Genomic DNA, 20,553 nt, shown 5'->3' with positions numbered 1-20,553 from the left:
ACTAAAGGATTTATATCTTCAAAAAAGCAAGTAACAGTTCTTTGTTGCGCTAATATGAAAAGTGAGAAACGAGAGTTCCTAATGATTGGAAAATGCAAAAATCCTAGGTGTTTTAAAGGTGTCAAAAGTTTGCCTGTTGACTACTGGAAATGTGGAAATGCTTGGATGACTAATGCCATTTCCAACAATTGGAAAGTTAAGTGGGATCTTAAATTAAAGCGAAAAATTGTCATCAAAATAGGCAACCCTCGTATAACACGGTACTTATATAACACAGTTTCGATATAACGCAGTCTACAAATTGTAATAACCCTTGTTCAACGTGGTACTTATACAATGCGGTTTTGATATAACAAATTCTACAAATTGTAGTAACCCTTTATCTTTTCATATATTTTTCACTGTGTGACTTAAAAATAAAATTTTATCTTCGTTAAATTTGTGTCTGCCCGTATCATGAATGTAGTTATAAGTAGCGAATTTATATTAGGGAAATACCCTTTAACATGCATGTGTGTCAATTGTTTACCGTATAAAGTGTTTATTGTTGAAAATTGTCATTGTTTTCTGCCAGGAATGTACATTAAAAATTACAAATGTGTTAATCTCAAGCTGAGCACTTTATTTTCTGGTGAGTTACGTAATTAATATGTAATGCAATTTTTATGTAAAAAAATTATTTTTCTAGTAATCGTCACTAAAACTTCAACGAAAGCGAAAAAAACAACATTGAAAAAAAAACTAAAGAAACTCCATTTCTCTTGAAGAGAAAATTAAAATTTTCCTATGAAATGGCTCAACAAGTCCACCCTACCTGTTTATTGGCAGACCAGCAAAAAGGCATGGGTTACAGCTAGCATGTTTGAAAATTGGGAATCAAGTGTTTTGTACTCGATGCAGAAAGTTACACAAAAAAAAAGAATATTGACTTCAGAATTCTACTTATTTTAGATAATGCACCAGGCCACCCAACAAATATAAGACATCCGAATATTAAAATAACTTTTTTGCCGCCTAATACTACTTCACTTATTCAACCACTCAACCAAGGAATAATATCAACATTTAAGTCATATTATATTCGTCGAACATTCCAATTAATTTTGAAAAAAATGGAATCTAATCCAAACATGACATTGCCTTAAACGTGGAAAGAGTTTTCAATATTGAACTGTGTGAAAATTATTTCTCTGTCCATCAAGGAATTACAACCCTTCTCTGAATGCTTTCTAGAAAAAAATATGGCCTGCTGCTGTTGTGCAACAAAATGTCCTACCTCCAGTGGGTGCCGAGCTAAATCATATAATAAATGTTGCATACATTTTTGGTGGAGAGGGCTTTTGCAATATGGTTGAAAACGAAAGTAGTGAATTAATTGATGAGGAAACAGATTTAAATGAGGAGGAACTGGTACAATTAATAAATGATGATGTATCAAATGTCAGGTAAATTTCTGAAGAAGATTCTGATTGTGATAAATCTATTAAAGAATTCAGTTTAAAGAAATTAGCAGAAGGATTGGACTTGGCAAGAAAGTTAGGAAGTTATTTTATGGATAATACCCCTTCATTGGAGCGCTCTGGAAAATTCACGAGACAACTGGATATTTATTTAGCTCCATATTATGAACTTAATAAAAAATTGCACCATAGTGGTAAAACAGGGTCTTATTACTGACCTCTTGATAACTAAACTAGCTGAAAGTATGCAATGACAATTATAGAAATGATGTCCAAGAGATTTCAAGTAATGAAGACGTCTGGCCACTCGTAAATAAAGAACATCTATGAAATATTTATTTTTGAAGACAGTGATGACGATTAAAGTGTGCACTTTAATTTACCTCAAACATTTATGTATTATGTGCAATGAAGTTTACGTACAATTTGCAATTTTCATAAGTTTGTACTATGTATTTGTTTCACAGTTTATATGTTTTCTTAATATAATAAATTTAGCTTAATCCTTTATCCAAGTGTGAGCAAACAAAGTTTGCGCCTGAAAGTATCTTCAAGACTGGGGTAAGGAGGTACAACACCAGGGCACTCCTTGCAAAGGTGGAGCAAGCTACCAACACTCCTATCCCAGTATCTCCCATAATGCAAAACACATCTCCTTGCGGATATGTCTAATGTTATGCATTAAGGGAAGGGCCACAACCCAGACTAGTTTCGACCTTTATTGAGGTCTCTTCAGCGGGAGCCAGGCCCAAGTGGAGATAACAGGCAGAAACATTAGCAGGTCATCTTTACCTATAGGAGTTGCCAAATGGTGTGCAACCCTTTTTTAATAAATTACTCTGGATTTAGAGAAAGATGTTGAAAGTTTATTTTTCACTTGGTTAGAGTATAATAAATTTAACTTAATCCTTTATCCAAGTGTGAGCAAACAAAGTTTGTAAACTTTGTTTGCTCACAACTTTCCTTCTGAAAACCAGGTGACCAAATCTGGGCACAATAGTCCATGTGTGGCCTAATCAAATCCTTATACAATGGAACAAGAATCTCCCTACTTCTACACGTAAGTGTCCTCTGCATCATTCCCAGAAGCCTTTGTGTTGTCTTCACAATTTTAGCTATGTATCTCCTAAATTTTACATCCTTATCCACTATCACCCCCAGATCTTATTTCCTCCACCTCCAACAATATATCCTCACCAAGCATAAATTCTGCATCCCATCCAAAAAAAACATCCATTGTTTTCCAAATTTTAAAACATTACATTTTGTAAGGTTTTAAAATACTCACATCCCCAATCACTCAATTTATTCAAGTCTTCTTGTAAGGCCACAACATCTTCACTACTCTTTATGGTTCGTCCCTTGCATCATCTGCAAACAACTGAATATCTCCATCCAAATCTTCACCTATATCATTAATATACAAGTTAAACAGTAATGACCATAAAACAGACCCCTGAGGCACTCCACTAGTGATTTTCTTTTTCCTGGATATTGCTTCCCCATACACAACCTGTTGATACCTATCAGACAGCCAGTCTCCGATCCAATGTACTAATCTAATATTCAACCCCATCTGCTCTAGTTTGACAACATTGAAGTGATGGCTACAGTGACAGTGTCGGAAATATGTCAAGCTGCTTCCAATGAGAACTTTAAACTAGCTGACGAAAGCGAACCTAATACAAGTATAGAAGAATAAATTTTAGAAGTTTCTCCAACCAATGCCCAGATGTAAGAAGCTCTACAAATACTTCATCACCATGTGCAACAAAGAGCAACAAATTTGAAACGCATTATGAGTATGGGCAATTTATTCATTAACTACTCTATTTAAACATATAAGAGGCAACACTAGATAAGTTTTTAAAATAAATTTTATGTTGTTGCTTATTAAAAAGTTGTTTATAACAATAAATTAAATTAAATAATGTTCATAACAATAAATTTAAATAAATGATGCAATTTTTTATATCCTTTGCTTAATGTTATCGAAAAGCAACTGTCCCAAAGTGATCACAATAAGCACCATATACTGTTGTATATATATATAGAAAGACATAATATTTGTTATACGTTTGTGTTAAAAAATATACATGTATCGCGAATTTTAGTCTTTTATGATAAACAAAATAAAAACCAAAATTGCTTCGAGAGCCACAATGAACAACCTGTGTGCTGCATGTGGCTTGTGAGCTGAAATTTGGCTACTGCTGATGATTAGCCTCTCCTAAACCAGGACAACTCTGTCTTTTTATGATAAGGCATGTTTCTGCAAATGGATTTCTGGAGAATCCATCCATTACTTTATTTCTTCTAATTGGTGATGAAATCTTCTCCTTTCTCTCTGTTGTTAGTGAATCTATTCATGCAGTGGTTTGGGGGGGAAAAAAAGCATTTCGGTATTAAAGAACACAGCCTAAAATTTGGAGAAGTCGATATTTTCATCGTCTGGCCCAGTTCTAATTACCCAATTAGAAGCCTTCTTCACCTACCTCAATAACCTTCACCCTCAAATCAAATTCACTGCTGAATAAGAGACAAACAGGCCTATATATGAAATATTTTTATAACAAAATATAAAAGTCACCTTCTATCCAATCAATGAAATCTATGAGCACCTGAAACTTCCTAAACATCCACATTCACCACTTAAAATAACCCAGTATTTACAAGATCAGTTGTAGTTTACACTACACAAGACAAGGAAGCCAATTTTTATTTTTATATTGCTTCCACCAACAAAAGGTTATTGCCAATCTATAGTGCATTATTTTTGTATTGTAAGAAGGACTTCTTTCTATTTTTAACAATTTCATTTTTTTTTTGTAATTTTAATTTTTTTTTTTTACATAGTCTGTAGTACATTTTTACATAGTATTTTTTACATACATTACGAAAAAGCATTTCACAAAGTAAAAAGATATACAGGATGTTGTGGCTTTGCAAGAAGACTTGAATAAATTGAGTGATTGGGCACGAAAATGGGGATGTGGGTTCAATGTTGCAAAATGTAAGGTTTTAAAATTTAGAAAACAAAGATGGGATGCAGAATTTATGCTTGGTGAGAATATATTGTTGGAGGTAAAGGAAATAAGAGATCTGGGGGTGATAGTGGATAAGGATTTAAAATTTAGGGGACACATTGCCAAAATTGTGAAGACAACACAAAGGCTTCTGGGAATGATGCGAAGGACACTGATGTGTAGAAGTAGGGAGATTCTTGTTCCGTTGTATAAGGCTTTGATTAGGCCAGACGGACTATTGTGCCCAGATTTGGTCACCGGGTTTTCAGAAGGATGAAGAGATGTTGGAAAGGGTCCAAAGGCGACTGACTAAGGTAGTTTCTGACCTCTGGAATGTTGAGTATGAGGAAAGATTGAAAAGATATAATTTGCAGAGTCTGGTGGAGAGGAGGAAGAGGGGAGATATGATAGAGACCTACAAGTTGGTAAGGGGTTGTTATAAGATCAATGGTGGAGAAGTTCTACAGAGAATAGTGGGAGATCATGGCAGAACTAGAGGTCATCCCTGGAAACTGTATAAAGAGGGTGTGAGTAGGGGAGTGAGAGGCAGGTTTTTTTCGTGCAGAGTTGTGAATGATTGGAATGCCTTGCATGAGAACATGGTGTCTGCAAGGAGTTTGAGTGTGTTTAAGACACAGTATGATGAGATGTGTGTGCGGTAAAAGGACCTCCCAGATGAGTCTTTGACTCCATGAGGTCTTGGGGTAATAATAATAATAACTCAGTTAATCAATCCTTCGATTTTACCGCATATATCAAAATCGCGTTAATCAAATCTAATAATCAATGGTAAAAATTACAATTCATCCATGATCGATTACTGTATTAATAATTCGTTTCATATGATACTCTTTTAGGAAAGATAAAAAATGAATGCAAAGTAAATGTTTAATAAATACTTGTACCTACATTATTTACTGCAATTTTTTTTTTTATCAAAAAAAGTTATCAAGAGTCGTTTGAATAGTTTTAATTTTTTCTTATCGGCATAGATTCTATGATAACAAGCAAAATTACTCTCCAGATATCGGCAAACAAGCAATAAAACATAAAGAAAAAACACTGCAAATATAATACATGATGGTACAAATTAAGTGGGTATTGAATCCAACATTATTTCATAGCCGAATATAGAAACTACAAGAGTTTCGTGCCGAATATATAGAAAGTAAACGTTTCAGTAGATGCAAGCATAAGTAACCTTATGGGCAACTCGTAGTAAAGGTGGAGTAAGTTCCAGATCACTTTCCTTAGTATTTTCCATAATGTAAAGCACATCTCCTAGAGGACATGTATGATAAATAAGCTTTGGCTCTCTATTTCAGTAATACATGATGGTTTATTTATTTTCAGTTACAATCTAGAAATTATTGAACAAAGAATAAAAAATAAAAAAAAAACTAAACCACACTATACTGACATCGAAGGTCATGGTATCTCTCAGATACCATTCTTTCAAATATCACAAACCTTTACATAACATGTTAAACCAAACTGACAGCAAAAAACAGTGCAGAATGTCACTCGTAACATATTTATTTATTTATTCATATGGAGTTTCCTCCCTTTTCTCCCCTGTCCCTATTGGGGCAAGTTAAGCCACCTCATGGGAGGTTAAGTATTCATGGCTGTAGATCCGTGTGTGTTTACGGAGCCGGTTTGCCTGCTTGCAGGATGAAAAACCCCAGATAAACTGGGGGGGGGACCCTGCTATCCATGCCCAAGACCGGCTAACTTGGCTATGGCTGAGGAAGATCCTTAAACTCCTCACATCGACGATGGGAATCGAACCCAGGACACTCCTTCCCGATGCATATGGTTGCGAAGCGCAAAGCCACTAGGCTAACCACACGGACTACTCGTAACATACGAATGCACAGCTACTCATGACTTCCAAGCTATACACTGAATTGTGTAAGAATATTTATATTAGACATTTTCATGTATCTGTCAGATCAGCTGCAAGCTCTGCAGGGTTAAAGGCACGTTAATCAAAACTCTTGCCGCATATATCAAGGAATTGCCACAATTAATTTCGCTGCGTTAATCAAATCCAGTGTTAAGCAAAACCGTGTTAAGCAAGAGATACCTGTATACTGTTTGATATATTACAAAGAATAAATATACCTAATATTTTACTACATGCAATATTGAATATATATAAAGATAATGAAATAAAAATAGAAATAAATGAAAAGTTCTGAAAAACAATCTATAAACCAAGGAGTAAGACAGGGATGCCCTCTGTATCCAACACTTTTCAATATTTACATTAATAAAATATTAATACAGTGTAACACTTTAAACAATCAAGGTATTGAAATTTCCCGAAATTACAAAATAAATACTCCATTATTTGCAGATGATAAGGTAATAATATCAGATAAGGAAGACAATTATATTATAGATAATAATAATATCTATTATCTATAGATATTATTATCTATAATATATCTATAGATAATATAGATATATTATCTATATTACTATAAAGAGTAATATACAATTTAAACATTATAGTAGAACAGTTTGGAATGAAAATTTCCATAGATAAAACTAAAACAATGGCATTTTGTGGACAAACTCCAGTTAGAAGCAAAATAGTTATTAATAATAAAATAATAAACAAATACATACTTTCAGTTATCTTGGATGTGAAATATCATATGAAGGAGAAAAAGACATAAAATTAAAAACTTCAAATTTTTTACGGATTAAAATAGAACACTCAATCCAAATATAGTACAAAAAGAAACAGGCTTGAAAATATACAATACTATAGCAGTGCCCACATTATTATATGACAGTGAAATTTGGGCAATAAACAAGATAAACAAGTGAAATGAGATTTACGAGAACTGCAAAATACACATTATTAGATCAAAAAAGGAATGAAGACATTTTAAAAGAACTAAAATCAAAATCAATAGAAGAAAAAGTAAACAATTATAAACAAAAATAGATTGAACATGTAAACTGAATGGCCAACACCCGACATCCTAAACAAATACTAAAATATAAGCCAATTGGAAAGAGAAGGTAGGGTAGACTTCAAAAGAGGATATTGGATGGATAATGTGACCAGAACAGACCAATATGGTCTATACCCGTATTTAGTGTTAAACTCGAACATTTCTACAACACCTTTAGTACTCCTATTCAAGAGCACTGAAAAAAATAAAAATAAAATACTACTTACGGATATAGACCCTTTCCCAGTTGATGCTGAGTCCTTTCTCTTACATCATCTGCCACTGCAGGAACAAGATACAAATTTTTCTTATCTTCACACCATGTCATTATTTCTCGGACATATTTGCCTGTATTATCTACATCAAATAACTTTCCAGCTACTTTATGCTTCTCAAAAGAATCACCTCTGAAAAAAAAAAAAAATCATTAAAATTAAAAAATTCAATATATCAATGAAAATCATAATAAATTTTATAAATTATTTTTCTTATTATCATCAGACATCTATGGAAATAAAAATCTGATTGATGAGTTTATTTAAACTTATGTGTTAGTTAAACAGGCTGCTTAAGAATTTAAAAGTCATTCACAACACAGAAGTAAAAAAATTGTAATTATTTTATTCCAATACTTTGCCTTACAGTAACTGATGTTAAAGAAAAGATAATGTGATAAACAAAGTAGTTGTAATAAGAACACACAACATTAAACAAGCAATTTAATTATTTTAACTGTGCCATCTAAGCACAGTGAAATATAACTTTATTTTTATGTTAGAAGTGTTTTTGCAGCCATATTTATTTAGGTTAGGAGTATTCTGCAAAGCATAAGTATATTCATAATTCTGAGAATAATCTGTCACTTGGAAAGTGACAAACAGTCCTCCATCTAACTGCATTTGAGTTTTGATCAGATGGTTAGCTAATTTACTTTGTTAATACTGGTTCATGACTAAATAATTATGGTGTTCTTCTTTCTTTTTTTTAGCTAAAAACCTGGGAGACTATCAACAACAGCAATACTCCTGGTACTGAAAATGGGTGAATCTCATCTTTTGGTGAACAAATTAGAGAAGCTAGTTTTAATATTCGTTTATATAAAGTTGGTAAATGATATTTGCAGTACTAATCTTTTCAGATACAGCCTTTCTAATTACCTTGTCTAATATTAGGCGTGGGGAATAACAACTTGTTTATTTGATTAGAACTGTAACCATTATTAATAAATTGAAATGCATTTAATTCTATTAAAATAATTATTTTTTTGGAGTAAAAAGTCACTTGATCAAATAGTTCTAGCTCTGTGTACTAATGACTTTATTATGCCATAAATTTATGCACTGAAAGTATTATTATTATTATTACCCCAAGACCTCATGGAGTCAAAGACTCATCTGGGAGGTCCTTTTACCGCACACACATCTCATCATACTGTGTCTTAAACACACTCAAACTCCTTGCAGACACCATGTTCTCATGCAAGGCATTCCAATCATTCACAACTCTGCACGAAAAAAACCTGCCTCTCACTCCCCTACTCACACCCTCTTTATACAGTTTCCAGGGATGACCTCTGGTTCTCCCCTGATCTCCCACTGTTCTCTGTAGAACTTCTCCAACATTGATCTTATAACAACCCCTTACCAACTTGTGGTCTCTATCATATCTCCCCTCTTCCTCCTGTCCACCAGATTCTGCAAATTACATCTTTTCAATCTTTCCTCACACTTAACATTCCAGAGGTCAGAAACTACCTAAGTCAGTCACCTCTCAACCCTTTCCAACATCTCTTCATCCTTCTGAAAACTCGGTGACCAAATCTGGGCACAATAGTCCATGTGTGGCCTAATCAAAGCCTTATACAACAGAACAAGAATCTCCCTACTTCTACACGTCAGTGTCCACCACATCATTCCCAGAAGCGTTTGTGTTGTTATTATTATTATTTCGGGCAACTCCAAAGAGTTGACAGACTCATCGAGGGAGGCCCTAACGTCATGTCAAGAACAACTATTCGACATTCACACAGTATCTATCATACCTCACCTTGAACTCATTCATGGTCATAGCATCCACAACAGACTATGGCAGCTTATTCCACTCGTTTACCACTCGCCAAGTAAAAAATCTAGCCCTAACACCCTTGTTAACCACATTCTTGCCCAGCTTACATGTATGGCCCCTAGTCCTCCTGCCACCACCAGTCCTATTCTCAAAAATATCTTCTGGATTAATCTTATAGAAACCCTTCAGTAATTTGAATGTCTCAATCATATCACCCCTTTTCCGCCTATCAACCAATTTTTGCAACCCACAAATCTTCAATCTGTTCTCATAAGGTTCATTCCACAGACCTGCCACCATCTTGGTCACTCGTCTCTGGATCGTCTCCACCTCCTCCTCCCCATCAAGAAGAAACCCTGGCGCCCATATCTGGGCACAGTAGTCCAGATGAGGTCTTATCAGGGCTCGATATAGAGGAACAATAACTTGTTTGTCTCTGCTTGTTAAAGTATTTTTCAGTAACCAAGTGATTTGATGAGCTGATTTAGCCACTTTTGCAATGTGCCCCCTAAACTTCCATTCCCTATCCACCAACACTCCCAAATCCCTGGCCTCATCAATCTCCTGGAATACGGTTCCACCGATGTGATATACTGTTGCTAATCTTTTCACTCCAAAATGCATAACCTTACACTTTGCCACATTAAATTGACATCCATTTTCTCTAGCCCAGTTCTCAAAACTATCCAAATCATTCTGCAAAATTTTGACATCCTGTGCACTCACAATGGCTCTACCCAACTTTGCATCATCAGCAAACAAGTGAACACTTCCTCTCAGATCCTTTCCTATATCATTAATGAACAAATTGAAAAGTAGTGGTCCAAAAACAGAACCTTGAGGCACACCACTAGTCACAAGCCGTCTTTTAGACTCCATTCCTGAATAAACCACTCTCTGGTATCTCTCCATCAACCACCCTCCTATCCAACTCACCAACCCTATATCCATCCCCATCTGCTCCAGTTTACTGATTAGAGTTCCATGTGGTATCCTGTCAAAGGCCTTGGCAAGGTCCAGTAGAATCACTGTAAACCCATTACCCTTATCCAGTTCAGCCTTCACTGTGTTATAAAACGTGAGCAAGTTACTGAGGCATGATCTACCCTTTACAAAACCATGTTGCCCCTCATACAGTATCCCATTTTCATCTATCCAATCCTGTATTCTTCTCTTGACTAGTTTCTCCAAGACCTTGACAATGATTCCTGATATGCTAATCGGTCGGTAATTTACAACAGTAGTCTTGGAACCTCCTTTATGAAGTGGAACTATTTTCCCCTCTTTCCACCCTCCCCCCTCGGGACTAACCCAGACCCGAGACTCAGATTAAACAAAATGGTCAAGGGTATTGACAGTTCTTTAGCCGCTTCACGTACGACACGAGCTGGTATACCATCCAATCCCACAGATGTATTCACATTGAGGTTTTGCAATAGACTACTCACCTCTACCTCATTCACCACAATTCCCCTATAATCTATTGGTTCATTCATTTCTGCAATGTCACCACCTGGATGATATACACTTGCAAAGTGCTAGCACAGTAATTCCACTATATCAACTGATTCGGTTACCTCCCTACCATCAGCATTCTTTAAAATCATTCTGCCATATGCATTTTTTCTTTTACTTGCAACATATCGAAAAAACTGTTTAGGATTCTCTTTAGCCTGCATGGCCAATGTTCTTTCGTAATCCTTTTTGCTTTTCTTACCACACTCATTACCCTTCTAGCCAGGATTTTATACTGTTCATGTGCCTGCTGGTCACCTTTCTCCTTAAATTCCCTCGATAGTTGTTTCTTTTTTTGCAGCTCAAGCTTAATGGTGTTATTCATCCATTTAACTCCTACTTGATTTATTATTCGGACTCTAGGTATACAGTCAGCCATTGCTTCATGCAAACACTTTTTAACCGCCTCCCATGCACTGTCAACTTCTAGTCCTTGCAGTTGTACATGCCATGGCACTGTACCAATCAATCTCCTAAGCTTGTCATACTTATCAGCTCGATAATTCCACATGTACTCTGTCTTAATTGTAAATTCCACACCTTTAGCCACCTCCCAAGTCAAGACCCCATGATCACTCTCACCAATTGGTGGCAACGTCGTCATATTCGTTACAGCCAAATTCTCAGATGCAATTATCAGGTCAAGCACTTTCTGACCCCTAGTATTTTCTATTACATGCTGTCGCACATAGTTATCCCTTAATAACCGCATAAAATCCAATTCCTTCCTCCCATGTGTCCTCCTTCCAATCAATGTTACCATAGTTGAAATCTCCCATAATAATTACCCTCCTTCCACTCATTTCTTCTATTTGCTTATGCATACTATCTCCACCATCTATTCCATCACCTGGTCTATAGCAGCACCCAACTGTATATTTCGTTCTGCTAGTTTCAATCTCACACCAAATAGCCTCAAATGTGCTCTTTTCTCTATCCTGCAGTTCCACTTCTATTCTCCTTGGCTGAAGCTCATCCGCTATCATCAATAACACACCTCCCCCCATTTTATTCTCCCTGTCTCTCCTGAACACACCATACTCCTCACATTCAATCCCACTAGCTGTGTCATCTTCTGTCAGCCATGTTTCACTAATGCCAATAATCTGTGGTCTGAAAGTGCCAACCAAGGCCAAAAATTCTTCCCTCTTGTTCCTAATACTTCTGGCATTTGTATACATGAATTGCAGAAGCCGATTTGTCCCATCCCTATTTTAATGCCTTATACTAACTATCCCATTCTGATTCGTTGTCTTTCCTACTCGTTTGGACATATTACACACATTCACACACTCAACTGTCTCCCTAAAATCTGCATATCCACTCCCCTCCCCCTCAATAACTCTAGTTTCCCTGGTTCTGTACATTCACTTCCACTACATTCGACAACACCTTTTCACGTCTCCGTACTTCACAATTTTGGTGATGTGTCCCCTAAATTTTAGATCCTTATCCACTATCAACCCCAGATCTCTTATTTCCTCTACCTCAAACAATATATTCTCACCAAGTATAAATTCTGCATCCCATCTTTGTTTTCCAAATTTTAAAAACCTTCCATTTTGTAATATTGAACTCGCATCCCCATTTCCGTGCCCAATCAGTCAATTTATTCAAGTCTTCTTGTAAGGCCACAACAACTTCTCTACTCTTCATACTTCGTCCCAACTTTGCATCATCTGCAAACAACTGAATATCTCCAGCCATATATTCACCAATATCATTAATATACAAGTTAAACAGCACAGGCCCTAAAACAGACCTCTAAGGCACACCACTAGTAACTTTCCTTTTCCAGGATATCGCACCCCCACATAACTTGTTGATACCTATCAGATAGCCAGTCTCCAATCCAATACACTAATCTAATATCCAACCCCATCTGCTTTAGTATGACTGTCAACTTATCATGAGGTACTCTATCAAAAGCTTTTGCAAAATCTAAGTATACTACTGTGTATCATTGTCCTCTGTACGAAGGAAGCAGTCACTTTATTGTAATAAAGTGACTGCTTCCTTCCATAAAGTAGATTACTAAAACATGACCTCCCTTTAGCAAATCCATGCTGTCCATCAAAGATTATACCATATCCAGAGTTGTCAACCCAACTTTGGATCCTAGTTCTCACAAGCTTCTCCAACAACTTAACCACAACACCTGACACAGAGATAGGCCTATAGTTTGATGCTTGAGTTCGATCACCTCCTTAATGAAGTGGCACAATCTTGCCCTCCTTCCACTCTTTAGGACCTTGACCAAGTGCAAGACTCGAATTAAAAAAATTACAAGGAATCAGGTGTTTACCAGATTCCTTGTAATTGACATGCAACATAATTTGACATACTTTGAGCAGACAGGTCATTTTGTGGAAAAAAAATTAATGAACATCAATATTACACTGAATACTTGAAACATCAAAAATCTGGTCTAGCACAGTATAGTATTGATACTGAACATAGTATCCAGTGGGATTGAAGTTTGTCTTCTCCATAGAAGCAATTTTAAATATGAGCATCTTTTCAAAAAAAGTTAGCAAGTTCTTTTACATTGGCCTAACCTGAATCAGAAGGATTGTCGCTTTCTCCCGAAAGTTTGGGAAATTCTCATTTTATGTAAACATCAAAATAGTTTTAATATTGTTTTTAATATATTAATTTCTAGCTTGCACCAACCATTTTTAATTGGTAAACCAACTGTTGCATGTACTTTGTATTCCTGTTCTTTGATTTGCTTGTTTCCACACACTGATGATGTACTGTTATTCTCAGTATGAAATATCTGTACTTTCATTGAAGTTAATTACTGTGGTTATCGTGTAATTTGCTGCTTAAAGTTTTGTTACAGATATCTCTAAAGATCAATATTATCTTCCAATTGCTGACAGGTGGGTATTACAAAAAAAGAACACGTTTTGTTGTAAGTAATGGAACACCCAACATATTACATAATCAGTTCCAAATACGAAGGGTATTGAGGACAGCCAGAGAATATAGAATGCTTTTTTTTTTTTTTCCTACTATTTCCAATCTGTAACAGATATCGCAGATTGAATCTGTGATGTTGAAGTACCCTCATTTTAGGACATTTACTGAAGGATGACCATATGCGATTATCCAAGTAAGATCTCTTCTGTTAGAGTATCCTCGAAACTTCAGTGAGTTATTAAATAGATTGTCACTGTTAGCACCCAAGTGTGGAAGTTAATGGCAAAAGAGATTAAAGCTTTTCTTACACCAAGTTCTGTTGTTATTAATGAAAATAATGTCAGTGCCAGAATGTTGTTGCAGTCTTAATTTTGGCTCTTGGGCCACTGAAATGTGATGAAAACCCAGGCAATAACAGAGAAGGTCCACATGTATGATTGGTATACAACATGTTATGAATTTTTGAGACCATATTACTTAAAAATAGAAGAATTTTAATACTGGACGCCTATAATTGAAGAAATTCCTTTTTTTTTTAAATTTTCTGGTAATGACTGGACCAAAACGCTGCACGGTTTACTATATAACTATTTTTCTTTAACTTCTATAACATCTATAATATTTATTATGTACAGCTGAGCATAGAAGATTATAGTTTTAAATACTGTGACTTCAGAAGAAAAGGGAAGTGGCCCAATTTTCCAGTCTTTTAAGGTTTAAATGTTTTTGTATACAAGTTCTTGAACTGGTAATATTGAAAAGGTGGAAAAAAGGAATTCCAAGTAAGGTGAGCAGTTCTCTTTTAGGGGTCAGTCCAAAGAGAATGACTCTTAGATCCCATCTTACAAAACTTTTTAATTTTGTCTTGTCAGCACTGGCAGGCCACTGATTTTGATTAGTGGCAGTTAGGCAACTAATATGGTCATTGCTTTTGTCCATGTATATCCACAATGCATAATGCGCAAGGGATAACGGTTATCCCTTGCACATTATACTAATTGGCAATTTCCTGTAAAAAAGATTCCAGAAGCAGAGAAAAGAGTAAGGGAGTAGGAGGACAACCTTGATTGACTACTTTTTTGAATTTTGATGGAGTATGACATGAGCTCATTGACTAAGAGGCAGGTAGACTCTTTTGATGGTGGATAAAGCCTTTTGTTTTTTGAATTTTGTTTACCCTGATTTGCTGATCATGTGGAACAGAAAGAATCAACAACCACTATGGGTTCAATGCCTATAGGTGTCTGATGCCATCTTGATATGATTGTTCCATTGCATTCTATTTGGTGCTAGATAACTGTGTACAGGGTTTCCACATCATTTGGCGATGTCATTGCCTTCTGTTCTGTCTTCCTCTTTTGTTTTATCCTTCAATCATTCAAAAAAAAAGCAGCATTTTTGATTTCTTCTCATTGTTCATTCTACATATATGGCCAAGTAAATGTAATTTCCTTTTGATTATTTTCTGGATCAGGTTTTGTTTTGGTTGTATTCATCTATATATTTCCTCATGGTTCATTTTCTGGATCCAGCTTATTCTCAAGATCTTTCTATAGCATTTCCTCTCAAATGCTAATATCCTCCATTCAGATTCTTTCAGAAGTACACAGGCCTAACATCCATAGAGCATGCTGCTGAAGATACAGGTTTCCACAATATGCAGTTTAGTGTGTATCTTTATAGCTCAGCTCTTCCATATTTTGTGCATGGCTTTTAAGAAAGCTGTTGCTTTGGCTATTCTAATTTTTACCTCTTTTTTGGGTACAAGTCATGCGTCATGTAGCAACCAAGATATGTGAAGTGTTCCACATTTTCCAGTTAAAATCCTTCTATGGTAACTTTGTCCAGTAACTCCAGTTGTCTGAATATCACTGTATTAGTTTTTTCAAAATTAACATTAAGCCCATATCTTTTTCTTTCTGTGTATAGTGTTTGCAGTGTCCATTCCAACCTTGCTGCATCTTCTTCAATCAGGACAATGTCATCTGCAAAGCAGAGATAGTTTATTCTCATGCCATTTATTGAAATGCCTCCACATTTTTTTTTAATCTTATCAAATGTTCTTCCCAGATGTGCGATGACGATGACTGGTGATATTCGGTCCCCTTTCTTTTGCCTTGACTAGTGGCAAACCAATCTCCAGTCACACCTGCTATCCTGACTGTTTCTTGTGCTTGGCAATTTATATCTTTCAACAGGCAGATCAATTTGTCTTCCACACCATAGGATTCCAAGACTACCCATGTTATATTTTGGTCAGTATTATCAAAGGCGTTTTGGAAGTACACAAAACAGCAGCATATCTTTTTGTTCTTTCTTCAAGCTTTCTCTGCTATTAAACTTAGTACGAGTAATTGTTACACTGTATACTTCGATCTTGCTCATCAGGAAGATGTGTCTCCATATGACTCTTCAGGCATTCTGTATTTTCATCACCACTTTGCAAAGATGACTCATTAGTGTATTCTAAAGCACCGCCTTTTTATAAAGCTCAACCAGGACAGAATTTTTTGCCACTCTTCAGGGGCATACCCTGATCTCCATTTCATTACATAGCTTATGCATTTCTTTTACAACCAATTCTCCCCCATATTTCAGCATCTCGCCTATTATTTTGTTAGGTGATTATAATAGTCTAAGTTTCGTGGAGGGAGGAATTGGAAGGCCGAGATATCATTAGTGTGTGGGAAATTATGAAAGAATATTTGTTAGCAGCAATGGTGAATTGTGTACCACGAGTGAACAAGAGGACAGAATGTGGAGTAAAGTGGTCAAACAATATTAAAATGAAATTGCATGCAAAAAAGAGGCTATGAAAGAGATATAAGGAGACAGGTGAAGAGAAGATGCATGAAGAATATAAGACACATATCAGAAGAGTGACTAGTGTGATAATAGTCACTAATGATAAGAGTGATAAGTGTGATAAGGAAAGCGAAACTGAGAGATTTGCCCTAAGATCCAAAGAAAATCCTAGAGAATATTTTAGATATGTGGCCAGGAGGAGGAGAAATGACTATGGAAGAATGATATTATGGGATAAAAATGGGAATAGAGTGACTGATGCAGAGGACATAGTGGAATTTTTCAATGAACACTTTATTGGAGTATTTCATCCTGGAGGAGTCAGTTTTAATGCTAGAGGGATTGGGCAGGTTCGAGGTTTAGAGGAGAGTGTGTTTCAAATGCTGAGTACTCTGGATGTCAGTAAAGCTGTGGGACTGGATGGTATTTCACCACGAGTTTTGAGAGAATGTGCTAAGGAACTGACAGTGCCTTTGACCTGGCTTTTCAATGAAAGTCTGGCTGCGGGAAAGGTGCCCATGGAATGGAAGGAAGGTAAGATAGTGCCATTGAATAAGGGCGGTAGCAGACTGGAAGTGTCTAATTATAGACTAGTTTGTGTGTCATCAGTAGTTAGTAAGATCTTGAAGAAAGTAGTGAATGACTGTATACAGCATTGGGCAGATGAGGTTAATGCTATCTGTGAGAGTCAACATGGATTTGTGAAGGGGCGCTCTTGTTTTAGCAATATGCTAGTCTTTTATGATAAAGTTAGAGCATTAGATGAGGGGAAAGGCATATACTGCCATTTTCTTAGACATAGCGAAGGCATTTGGCAGGGTGCCACATGATAAGCTGATATTCATGTTGAAGCACATGGGTCTGGATGTCAAATTGGTCAACTGGATTCAGGATTGGCTGTCCGATAGGTATCAGAGTTGTGTATGGTGGGGCAATTTCAAGGAAGCAGAGGGTTACAAATGGGGTCCCACAAGGCTCAGTACTGGGACCTATATTATTTAACCTTTATATCAATGACATTGTCCGTGGATTGCAATGGGATATTCAGTTGTTTGCGGATGATGCAAAGCTGGAAAGGATTATTAGTAATGGTGCAGATGCGGCAGCCCTGCAAGAGGATTTGAATAAGCTAGATAGATTGGCAAATGAATGAGGGTGTCGGTTTAATGCAGCAAAATGTAAGGTCTTGAGGTTTGGGAAACATCGATGGGACACTGCATACTCTACGGGAGGAGTTACTGCAGGTAGTAGGTGAGACAAGAGATCTGGGGGGTTGATGATTCATAGAAACCTGAAATTCAAGGGACATATTGCAAAGGTGGTGAAGGTAACACAGAGGATTACTGCAATAATGAGAAGGACACTAACCTGCAGAGATAAAACAGTTATCATTCCATTGTATAAGACCCTGATCAGACCACACTTAGATTACTGTTCTCAGATTTGGTCCCCAGGATTTGAAGGGGATAAATTAACTGTGGAAAGGGTACAAAAGGCAGATAACAAAGATGGTTTCAAGACTGTACAATGATAGTTATGAGGATCCGCTGAGGGAATGTGGACTGCAGAGTTTGGTGGATAGAAGAAGGAGAGGTGATATGATTGAGACTTTTAAACTGTTGAGAGGTGGTTACAGGGTTGATACTGGGGAGTTCTTTTGCTTAGTTGAACAGCTGGAAAGAATGATGACAAGAGGCCATCCCCGGAAGTTAAGAAAGGAATCTGTGAGAAAGAGGGTGAGGAGTGGTTTCTTTGCATGGAGGATGGTTGAAGCATGGAATGCATTGCCTGATGGAGTGGTGAGAGCGAGAACAGTCAATGAGTTTAAGGAGTGGTATGATAGACTTTGTGTTTCTTGGGGAGGGGGGGGGGGAGACCGCCCCTCGATGAGTCTTGATAGACTTTGTGTTTCTTAGGAAGGACCTCCCACGATGAGTCTTTTGACTCCATGGAGGCCTGAATAATAATAATAATAATTTCCAGGACTCTTGTTGTTTTTGAGATGTTTTATACCCTTGTTCACCTCCTCTTCTAAGATGTCATTTTCAAAGATCTCTGTTGGTGGAGAGATTGCTTTTAGATCTTTGATTACTTTTGTTGCAGTCTTTAGTTGATTTTTATATAGTTCGCTGCAATATCTTGTCCATCTGTGTATGATTTCAGTCGTGCTCATCAATACTTTATCTTCATCTTTGACCACTACTGATCTTATTTGCCACTTCTTATTGACATTTCTTATAAGTTTATAGACCTCACTAGTTTTGTGTTCTCCAAATAGTACTATTCAATGTCTTTGCATTGGTCCTCCAGCTATTTGACTTTATCAGATCTTGCTGTTTTCCATACTTCAATGCATTTTTGATGGTATAACTTATTTGCTGCCTCTGAAATCGCTTTTTTAAGTTTCAGTTTTCTTTTTTCTTGTACCAATTTCAGGGTTTCTAGACCTCACTAGTTTTGTGTTCTCCAAATAGTACTGTTCAATGTCTTTGCATTGGTCCTCCAGCTATTTGACTTTATCAGATCTTGCTGTTTTCCATACTTCAATGCATTTTTGATGGTATAACTTATCTGCTGCCTCTGAAATCACTCTTTTAAGTTTCAGTTTTCTTTTTTCTTGTACCAATTTCAGGGTTTCAGATCAGGGTTTCATAATCAGAAGCATACAAGAGTTATCCATTTCTTGTTGATCTTCTCTCTTTCAGGAATTACTTCCTCTACCATTTTTTTAGGTACTGTTGTGTTCTGCTTTTGTATTTATATTCTGTTTTTCACTTGTGATCTTAAGCTTAGTTTCCAGTATGTCCTGAAAGGTTACTGGACATTATCAAATACTTGAGTAAGATCCACTGAGAATAGTGCAAATGGCTGTTTTTTTCTCATTTAACTAGGCAGAGAAGATCACATAGCAGAAACATATACTCTTGTATGTATGCTTCTGATTATGTAGCCCATTCTTACTTTGGATCTGTTGGTGAGAATGTGAGAAAAGACTTTGCAGTTAGTATTAGATAGTATAGGCCTCCAATTATTCATTAAGAAATGATCCTTACTTCAAATTCACATGGTATATGATCTGTAGAGAGAAATAGAGAGAAGAATTAAAGAATATAACTAGAATGAGAAGAATAAAATCCAAGGCATCACAGTCAAGTTCTATCAACAGACCAGCAGGCCTCTGGGAATATTTTTTTCTTTTCTGGCATTTTTTTTTTTACAGGTTGTAATAACTTCAACTGCTGTAATGGGTATGTTGAACCCATCTTGGATATGAACAGGAAAGGCATTACCGTTCCAAGAGTTACAGTTTTCACAGTACTACTGTCCTCAAAGAGATGTTGATACTGTTTTTGAAAGGATCAAAGATGTCTTCACTATCCACACAGATTTGGTAAACTACTGAAGAATGCAACTGAAGGGCTATCTGCTAAGTGCTGATGTATTCTTATTTCAAAATTTCTTTCTTTCAATTGTTTCTGCTTTTCCATGTCTATCTCTGTGTTAATGTTTCTAATGATATTGCAGAATTCTGTGCTTGGTTTGCTATAAACCAGCTTCGCTTTTTATGCAGGTCTTTCAACTTTTTTCTTTTGAGGAGAGCCTGTTGCTTTCCCCATTCGATTATATTCTGTTCTACTGCTTTTTCAAATTTAGCCCACATATCCCAGTCAACATTATTCCACTTTGAACAGATGGTGTGGAGTTTGGTTGAAACAATTGATGGGAAATCTGGTTGAAGTCTCCATTATCTGGAACTGATCTCTACTTGTGGAAATTAAGTAATAA

The 20,553-nt window shown here is 36.3% G+C and overlaps 1 protein-coding gene across 1 annotated transcript in view; it reads right to left on the bottom strand.

Annotated features, from left to right (window-relative positions):
- Window positions 1–20,553, bottom strand: part of LOC150099067 (EF-hand domain-containing family member B-like) — a 175,142-nt gene that overhangs the window by 51,558 nt on the left and 103,031 nt on the right. Inside the window, exon 4 of the mRNA XM_090405805.1 lies at window positions 7,686–7,865. Within this exon, the coding sequence (XP_090261931.1) occupies window positions 7,686–7,865 (180 nt within the window). The remainder of the gene's footprint in view (window positions 1–7,685; window positions 7,866–20,553) is intronic.

This window comes from Typopeltis vanoorti, chromosome 15, assembly GCF_054136105.1.
Source record: "Typopeltis vanoorti isolate ZY-2024b chromosome 15, IOZ_Tvanoo_1.0, whole genome shotgun sequence".
NCBI classification, from domain to species: domain Eukaryota; kingdom Metazoa; phylum Arthropoda; class Arachnida; order Uropygi; family Thelyphonidae; genus Typopeltis; species Typopeltis vanoorti.
This window is presented reverse-complemented; position numbering and strand designations above follow the sequence as displayed.